The 9278-nt window shown below is 46.9% G+C and overlaps 1 protein-coding gene across 1 annotated transcript; it reads left to right on the forward strand.

Moving 5' to 3' along the window:
• Positions 1–8626, forward strand: nfx1 (nuclear transcription factor, X-box binding 1). Its single transcript, XM_079291744.1, has 23 exons — positions 1–184; positions 833–1753; positions 1941–2102; positions 2370–2447; positions 2642–2747; positions 2961–3032; positions 3162–3301; positions 3396–3495; positions 3585–3802; positions 3933–4030; positions 4136–4166; positions 4243–4325; positions 4626–4734; positions 4930–5049; positions 5134–5213; positions 5292–5522; positions 5898–5971; positions 6065–6166; positions 6504–6641; positions 6750–6816; positions 7950–8095; positions 8174–8278; positions 8379–8626. Exons 1-23 carry the CDS (start codon positions 166–168, stop codon positions 8452–8454), a joined length of 3276 nt encoding a protein of 1091 aa, XP_079147870.1. The 5' UTR covers positions 1–165; the 3' UTR covers positions 8455–8626.
• The last annotated feature ends 652 nt before the right edge of the window (positions 8627–9278 follow it).

Below are 9278 nucleotides of genomic sequence, written 5' to 3' on the forward strand. Positions count from 1 at the left end.
GGAGATTGTTGCTGCTGTTTTTAGAGAGTTCGTCTCAGGTTTTAACAACCAGAAGAAGAGTGAAGAAGTGGATATTGTTGCCGAGTACCTGGACACGGTTGTCATCTCTCACATAACAGCCTGTTGGCCTCAAACTTGAGTAGAAATAACCAGACTTCAAACTGAATGGCTGAGGGCTCCTCAGGTAACTAGCATGCTGTCGAAATAACGTGTCCAGGAGAAAAACAAGTTCTTAATGTCCAAATTTAACTTAATTGTTCTGTAACGACAGACCGCCTGACTAAACGTGCTTTATATCGTGTTACACACACTCTTTATTTGGTAAATAAGCTAATTTGGTTGGATAGCTGACGTTAAATTTCAGCTAACATTAGCGAGCTGAAGGCTAACGTGACGTCAACCTTCTACGTTAGTGTCGTCATGCTATCCGTAGACATCACGTGACATTGAACTTTGTAAGCCAACGTTACACCTGACCTGTGAACCATTATTTATGATGATTAGCTTCGTTAAGTTAGTAGCCTGTGCTATAACTGCTGGCTACATAACCCGAGCATGGGTTGTGTTTGAGCAGTAAATCAACAGAAAAATGCTGAATTGCTGAGTTATTTTGTTTATTTCTGTTGGTCATACTGTATTATGTAAGTTTTAAGACATTATTCTGGGCTCTGGTAGAGATGTATTGGTTGTAGACTGATTTAAAGACATAGTAATTGACCAGTGAATCATGGATCATCATGTTTTCATTCTGTCTTTAGAGCATATTTACTGTAGCTGCATTATCATACACAAATCTCCAGGCTTTTAACATTGTCACTTTCTCTGTTTGCAGACCCACCTGACCTCAATCCAGATGAGGCGTCACACCAAAAACAATATCCGCTGAAATCCAGAAGAGGCCGGTCCAGATACAACAATGACAGAAACCTGAATAGTTATGATCCTCCTCAACAATACGGACACTTTCATCAGGGCTTTAAACCCCCATTTAGCCACGATAATTCAGATAATGCGTCGCATCAGCACCCTCACTACCAGGGAGAGGATGGAGCCAGGAGGCGAGGCAGCGGTAGAGGGAGGCGAGAAGGAGATAGAGGTGTAAATGGCTCCAGTTGCCAAAGACCCGGAGGTGACTTTGGCCCATTTAGTGCTAACAACAGGGGTGCTGGAGGTTTTCATTCTCAGGCACATCTCATGGATGATGGACCTGATGGACGCAGCTGGCGAAGAGAAGATGCAGGCAGGAATCTTGAACAAACCAGCGAAGACCCAGATGCTGGGGCTAAAAGAGCCAGGAAGTTTAGCCAGGAGCAGAGGAGAGGACCACCAACTGAAAAGAGTACTCGCTTAAAAGAGAACAACGCTGCAGGAGAAGGTCAGAGATCAAACGACACCAAAAGAGAAAACCCCTCTTTAGACATCAGGGAAAGAAGTCAGAGGAGCAGGACAGGTCCAGACTATCAACACGATGATCATCAGAGGAAACACGCCGAGGTAAAACGACGTCAGGGGCCAATTAAACCGCCCAAATTACCACCACAAGAGGAAAAGCGCTCAGAGAGGGGGGCCAGTGTCCAGGATGACTCTGGCTATGACAGATCCTCTCAGGATGCTGCCTGTAAAGCTGGACGTGGCTCAGGACGACAAACACCCCTTCAGGCCGGAGGAGGGAGAAGAATAACGCATCATCAGAACCATAGACCAGGCCAGAGGAGTTTGGACAAGGTGCCAGAGAGCAAGGAGACGCAGACAGGTGAGACCATAACTCCTGTAAACTCTTAGAGAAAGAGTTGTTTACTATATTTTTAATATTACGGGACGCCAAGATTACTCTACCACTCACAGTAGACGTCTCACGTCATTTGGCGGTATCCAAAATGAATATTGGAGCTGCCTGTTCTTGAGGTTAAAGAATCTTTTCTCAACTCTTCCCTCCACAGGGTGTCTGATCGAACAGCTGTCTGAGGAGAAGTATGAGTGCATGGTTTGCTGTGACGTCATCCGCTGCATGGCCCCGGTGTGGAGCTGCCTGAGCTGCTTCCATGTCTTCCACCTGAACTGCATCAAGAAGTGGGCTCGATCCCCGGCCTCCCAGGCAGACGGTACAGCCCTTAAACTACATCACAGCCCTGACTCACACTCCGGCCTTAGTATGGTGGTCTCTGTGAGGCTACGAAACAACAGCGTAATGCATAGCGCTGTTGTGTGGATGGACAATACCCAGACGCTGTGGCCCCATGAACAAAAAGGCTTTGAAGTTCCTGCTGCATCAACAATATATTGTATCACATTGCAGTTTGGAGTCCAGAGGGAATATCTGTTGTCTTTCTGGAAAGTTTATATCAACAATGTATATCTATATTTCTCAGAATCGGCTGAAGGTTGGCGTTGTCCGGCCTGCCAGAATGTTGCACCAAAACAACCGACCTCCTACACCTGCTTCTGTGGTGAGTGACTGTTTCATTCATGCAATTAAATACATTTTATAAATAGTAATTTATTAGTTGTCCGGTTGGATAATTTAATGTATAATTTGTTCTTCTGAGACTTCTTTTCTCACCCGTTTACAGCAAATCAAGTCTTTCACAGAAAGTGAGTAAAACAAGGTTGTCACTCTTTTTATTCAACTTTTGATTGGCAGGTAAAGTGACAAACCCAGAGTGGCAGCGCACTGAGATCCCCCACAGCTGTGGTGACATGTGTGGGAAGAAAAGAAGCGGAGCGGACTGCAACCACCCCTGTAACATGTGAGCCTTGAAAATCACAGGATTATTCGTATTAATTTTATTAGATGCAATCCTAAAGTCTATATTTTATCCTAACTGGGAATCTAACTCCACCAATGATACAGATTTCTTCAATGATTACAGATTTAGGATGTATTTAAATAGTACAGTCTGTGTATTTAATTCTCCTGTAGAGTATTTTTGTTGAACAGTATTTTCTGTGTCTCCCTTCAGCTTATGTCACCCTGGACCTTGTCCGCAATGTCCCGCCTTCATAACGAAATCCTGTATCTGTGGGAAGACCAGGTCCGCTACCTTTGAATCCTGTTTGCGCCTCCCTATCTGTGTGTTTATCTGTTCACCCAAAGAGATTGCTTCCTTTTTTGTTATCTGTGGTTTTGACACCATGGTAATGATAGAACTTTATCTTTGCAGTCAACCAATGCGCTGTGGCCAAGGTGCAGCGCTCCGGTGTAACACGGCGTGTGCTGCCTTACTCAACTGTGCCAAACACACCTGCACCCAGGTGTGCCACAGCGGGGCGTGTCAACCCTGCCAGCTGCAAGTTCAGCAGCGTGAGTCTCACGTTGCCAGCTCCAAACAACGTTCCGACAGATAGAAATTTGTCTTTTGATTTGACCCGGTTTCTCCTGTTTTTATTGTCTTTAGGGTGCTACTGTGGCGTCACCGCTCGTGAAGTCCTGTGCGGCACAGATAAAGACGGATTCGATGGTTCGGGACATTTCTCCTGTCAGAAATCATGCGGGAAGTAAGTCTGACCTCGTGTCACGAATGACGTCCGTCCTCCGTTAGCCTCAGTTGGACAGTTCCCACCACTGCCTCGCACTCCTTTTTCAGGATTCTGAACTGCGAAGCTCACCGGTGCCAGCTGGAGTGCCACCGCGGCCCGTGCCAGCCGTGTCCCCGCTCCCCGAGCCTGGTGAAGACGTGTCCCTGCAGTCAGACTGTGCTGGCCAAGCTCATGGAGCTGGGCTACTCTGAGCGCCGGAGCTGCTCTGATGCCATCCCCTCCTGTGGGAAGACCTGCAACAAGCCCCTGGCCTGTGGCTCCAGCGGTAAGGGAGACGGACAAAGATGAAGATGCCTCAGACTCTCCCACTAGATTCTGAATAATTTCTCATAGCATAGTGGAAGAGGTTAGAGAGCTACACTTTATCAGGACTTGAATACCTTCGTTTATTTCAGACACCATCCATCTGTGTGAGAAGATGTGCCATGAGGACAGCTGTGGTCCCTGCTGCCTGACCTCCACTGTCCGATGCAGATGTGGCTCCAAGACCAAGGTAATCAGAAACCCCAGCAGAACGTTGATCATTTATCATCGCTGTCATTGGTTATGCTTTATTTATGATATCAAAGAACTTAAAAAGGAATCCTTTGCTCTTCAGGAGGTCCCATGTGCAACGATCCAAAAAGAAGGTGAGATTTAAATACATGTGAGGTCACCATCTACTTACGTTGTCTGGTATTTCACCTCTGACTCTTTCCATTCTAGAAGAGCTCATCTTCACTTGTGAGAAGCGCTGCAACAAGAAACGCTCCTGCGGCCGACACAAGTGCGGCGAGCTGTGTTGTGTGGTGAGTATCCAGTGACTCTGTTTCAGTGACTCTACGTAGAAGTTAACAAGTTGAAAAATGGCAAAAGAGCTGAAAAGATGCTGGTTTTTATACTGCTGAACATCCATTATAAGCACTGTAGGCAAGTCAACCTGACGAATACATACTAAACTAAATTAAAGTCTTACAATCATCACTTTTATGTGAGTTTTTCATGCAAGCGAGACACATCTGGAGATGAGACATGCGTCTGATAAAGTGTTGTCATTGGGGCAGCGCGAGGCTATAGGTGGTGTCACTGGTTTCTGTCTGTCCGTCCAGAACGTGGAGCACAAGTGCCCTCTGATCTGCGGCTACAAGCTCAACTGTGGCCTCCACCGCTGCCAGGATTCTTGCCACCGTGGAAACTGTGAGCCCTGCTGGCAGTCCAGTGAGTCCTGCAGCTCCAACAGCACCGTATTCATGAGCCAAGTCTCAGAGGAACCACATCCGGCCATTCCAACAACAATAAAAAAAAAGTCATTTGACATTGTTGCATAGTTCTTCTGTCCTCTGTGGCGTTATGTCTTGACATTAATGTGCCATGATTTATGACTTGTGTTCCTATGATTCCTTTGTTTTGTAGGTTTTGATGAGCTGGCGTGTCACTGTGGACTCACTGTCTTGTACCCGCCAATCCCCTGTGGCACAAAGCCGCCAGAGTGCAAAAGCATGTGCACGAGAAGACACGAGTGTGACCACCCAGGTGAGATAATAGAAAAACAGAGCAAACGTTGACACGGCAGTTCTAAACTATGAATGAGAATCCCAACATTTATCTCTCATTTAGTGTTCCACAACTGCCACAGTGAAGACAAGTGTCCGCCTTGCACGTACCTCACTCAGAAATGGTGCATGGGAAAGCACGAGGTAACGTCCCCCGAGCTGCATAACTCCTTTTACTTTCTTTTTATTCCTGTGATTAAAGTCTTTCTCTTCGGCCCGCAGCAACGCAGCAACATCGCATGTCATCTGCAAGACATCTCCTGCGGCCTGACGTGTAACAAAACGCTGCCGTGTGAGATGCACCGCTGCCGACGGATCTGCCACCGGAGCGAGTGTTTGGGGGGAGGCAGCTGCCTGCAGCCGTGCGCGCTGCCGCGTCCAGACTGTGGCCACCCGTGCTTCGCTCCCTGTCACAAAGGCAGCAGCTGCCCACGCACCACCTGCAGCACCAAGGTACACCAGCTGGACTCCCAGCAGCAGAAACATGGGTTGCAAAGTCTGCGCAGATTGTCGTTGGATTCGTGGGTTGTGTTCAGTACAGATGTGTGTTCTTTCTGTTCCTGTTAGCCACATGTCGGTGCAAGCTGCTCTAATGGTGTGCAACTGTCATAAATAGTTCACTTGGGGTCAAGTAATAACATTTCGGTGGCAGTCCTCCAAACTCAAAAGCTCAACAAACAATGAGAGCTTTCACAGCTGCAGGAATGTCTCACACGAGCAGCACCAAACCTTTAAACAAAGTGACATATCTGTCTTTGCAAAAAGCCTGAAGTGGATTCCGCTGCATGTGAACACTACCGGTGGGAGTCTGATTCTTCCTTTTCACAGGTCGCTCTACAATGTGACTGCGGTCGAAGAAAGGAAACGGTGGCCTGCACAGAGGCAACCACTTCATACCAGAGGTCGGTTAAACCGTCTCCGTGCTCGGCTGTTTGGATGTTTTTGAATGCGAGTGGGTTTTTTGAAAGGTCCCTCGATCCCTCTGTGCCCGCCAGGTATGCAGCCATCGCCATGGCCAGTAAACTGTCTGACATGCAGCTCGGCGAGTCGATGGACATCGGCCCGCTCCTCACTAAGAAGGAGCTCAAGCAGACCAGGTATTCAGCAGGGCGCGGCCAACGCCGTTGATGCGCAGTGTTTGAGGAAGCGAGGCATGTTTCTCTGCAGTGGTTTCAGTAAATAATAAAACGTTATTTAAATAGTCCTCTGCATAGAAATTGATTTCCTGTTTACTATGAGGGATTACTTTTTGTTTGTGCATTAATATTTAAATCAATCAATCAGAGGCAAAGCATATAATGGATTGCATCAGCCACTCGGAACTATCCGATGATTCATAAGACTCATTTTAAGACGGCAAACAAACAAAGAAACGAGGATTTGATTTGAGATCTGCCTGCGTGTTTGTGTAACTCATGCAGTTTGTGTTCTCAGGCTTGACTGTGATCAAGAGTGCGCTACCTTGGAGAGAAACAGGCGCTTGGCGGAGGCGTTGCAGATCGACTTGTCTTCTGACCCCTTCAACGCCCGCTCTACTTCTGTATACAGCGACAGCCTCAAAGACGATGCCAGGTCCGACTTTGACGCTTCCGTCTGTTTTACCGCGTTTATTGCCGGCCATCTTGTTTGTTCCCCACGGACAGAAAATACAGACGTTCTTCTGTTCCGCCTCTCTTTTAGGAAAGACCTGAAATTCGTCACCGAGGTAGAAGAGGAGATCAAGAATCTCGTTGAGCTTGCTAATAAGGTAAAGACGAGTACAGACAGTTTGATGTCCTCCTGTGCTCCCTCTGCTGGCTGTGTTGTGAGCCCACTCGTCTCTCTTCTTCCTGGACATTGACAACCTTAACTTATCAACTCTCAACACCGAAGCATCTACTGATATCCATTTGCATAATGGCACTTAATTGACCCCAAGGAAGTTAATTTCATGTCAGTTCAGATACAACGCTGTGAGGCAGAGTTGGAACAGCCGGAGAGCAAAACAAGAGCCATCTAAACCCACAACTTGCATTATTTGTATTATCATATTTATTTTCTACGTTACTTTCTGACCTGGTTGTTGTATTTTCAGCTATTTCTGAGCTCGGGTCAATTCTCCATGTGGACCTGCAAGAACCGGCTGTGGTAGCTTGTAGATTTCTGACAGGACGGCGAAGCCTCTTTAGTATCAAGCCAGACTAAATTAGTAGGTTCCTCGTGGGGCAGCTAGAAAAAGAGTCTCGTTGGACGCATCGAGCCTTCCAGGCGCGAGGCTGCCGAGGTCACTGCTGCTCTGGTTTCTGTGCCAAATGTAAAAATGTATTGTTTATGACCAGCTGGATCTCTTTTTGGAACGATGAATCATGGGGGCAAACGCTTTTCTGCCTCAGTCTGCTCCTGAAAGGTTTTATCGTATTTGCTGCATCTGTACTGACTTGATTCTCGCTAGCTTGTGGCAGAGGAAGTGTGTCCGTTTTATGCCAGTTGTAGTTTTCCCAAACTCTCCATATCTAGTAGACTAGCATAAAAAGTCAGGTGGAATACGTATGTGGACACCCACGCACATCACACCCGTACTATGTGAATTTATGTGAACTATAACAGCCTCCACTTCTCTGTGAAGGCTCTTCAGATTGTTTAACTTTGCTTTAGGGATTCAGCCACAAGAGCATTGGTCAGACTTTGTGTTTTTCCTTCTTTCCCGTCCTGTCAATTATCTCGCTCTGCCTCAGATCTGCGTTGCATCCGGAGGTCCTGACCTCCCACTCTATTCCAGGATAGATTTTTTTCAATGTATTTGAGTGATAGAAACAGTAACTCCCAGTGTAGCTGGAGGACAGCTTTTGAAATGCTTTTCTGTCTGAACTCCGAATGCTCGTGCGGCGCTGGTGTTTGCAGGGAAAACAGCCGAAGAGGAGCCACTGTTTCCCCCCCATGAACAGAGAGCACCGCAAGATCATCCACGAGCTGGCCGAGGTTTACACCGTGGAGAGCGTGAGCTACGACAGCGAGCCCAAACGCAACGTGGTCATCACCGCCCAAAAGTGAGACTCCATTCAAAAGTTCAAAAGAACTGTTTGCTGCGGATTTGAAGAATTTGTGTATGTTGTTCATTTTCTCAGGGGGAAGTCCGCCTGTCCAAACACGACCCTGACGTCACTGATAGAGAGAGAGACGTTTGCGAGAGCCCCTCCCCCCATCGCTCACATCAAACAGCACAGCAGCAAGTAGGTCTTCCTGCTTGGACTGTTTGCTCTTGTTGTTGATGTTAGATTTCGCATTCAACCGTCTGCTTACGGCTCTTTTTCCTCTTGATTCTCCTCTCAGGGCCGCCAGCGGAGGCACCTGGTCGAAGATGGTTAAAGAAGAGCCTGTGATAGATTATTTTGATGTCCAGGACTGAAATGAGGCCAAAATATTAATAAGAAGAAACCTCAGGATCTACTCATGAACATCAATCTGCCAAAATGTCTGAATCACCTTATTTCAGTTGTGGCTTCATAATCAAATGGTTAAGTTTGGGAACACCTGCTTGTTTTAGATATTAATTAAAGTTGATTGAGCTCTGCACGGATCCTTGAGTGCTCTAGAGTGTTTTTTAGTTTTTTTTGCCTCCTTTGAATGCAGCCGGTTCCTCAGTGAACCCAACTTAATGAACAGTCAATTCTTCCTTATTTAAAGGGCACAATTGTCGAATTGAATGCGTCCGCTTCAATATTCAATCACTCATAAAACGAGCTCACGACGCAACAGCAGATGCTGCTTCAGATTGAGCTGGAGAACATTTCCAGCAGTGGGATATCTGCTGGTGTTGAGCCAAGGCCTCCATAGTGGACCTCTGCCGATTGAGCCTGTGGGTGGGTAGGAGTGGGCTGCACTGCGGTAAGAAGGCTTTGTGCGGAAACACGGCTATGACCCAGATATTGTGCTGCACTTTCTAAAAAAAACTCTTCCTTGAAAAACCTCAAGGAATTCAAAGGTGAGGTCAGTTTCAGAACTTATTGGACGTGAGTGGGATTCATAAACGGGGAGGATGCTGCTCAGCGTGATGGTTTTGAACCTGTTCTCTAGCTGGTGGACCGCTTCAGTCTGCAGCCTGAGAGGTTAAAAGAGTTTAGATACTGACACTAATATTCCGACATGGACCTGAAGACGCTCCTGAACCGACCCGTTCTTTTCTTTCTATATCTTTTGTGCCATTTGTATGCAAGAACATTGGGCTAAGTT

The sequence above is a fragment of the Melanostigma gelatinosum genome (assembly GCF_949748355.1).
Source record: "Melanostigma gelatinosum genome assembly, chromosome: 20".
In the NCBI taxonomy this organism is placed as follows: Eukaryota; Metazoa; Chordata; class Actinopteri; order Perciformes; family Zoarcidae; genus Melanostigma; species Melanostigma gelatinosum.

Excerpts from the sequence above, each read along its gene's own strand:
- nfx1 (XM_079291744.1), top strand. Across the intron at positions 4,326-4,625 it reads GCGGCGAGCTGTGTTGTGTG|AACGTGGAGCACAAGTGCCC; the intron begins GTGAGTATCCAG and ends CTGTCCGTCCAG. Across the intron at positions 5,214-5,291 it reads GGTGCATGGGAAAGCACGAG|CAACGCAGCAACATCGCATG; the intron begins GTAACGTCCCCC and ends TTCGGCCCGCAG.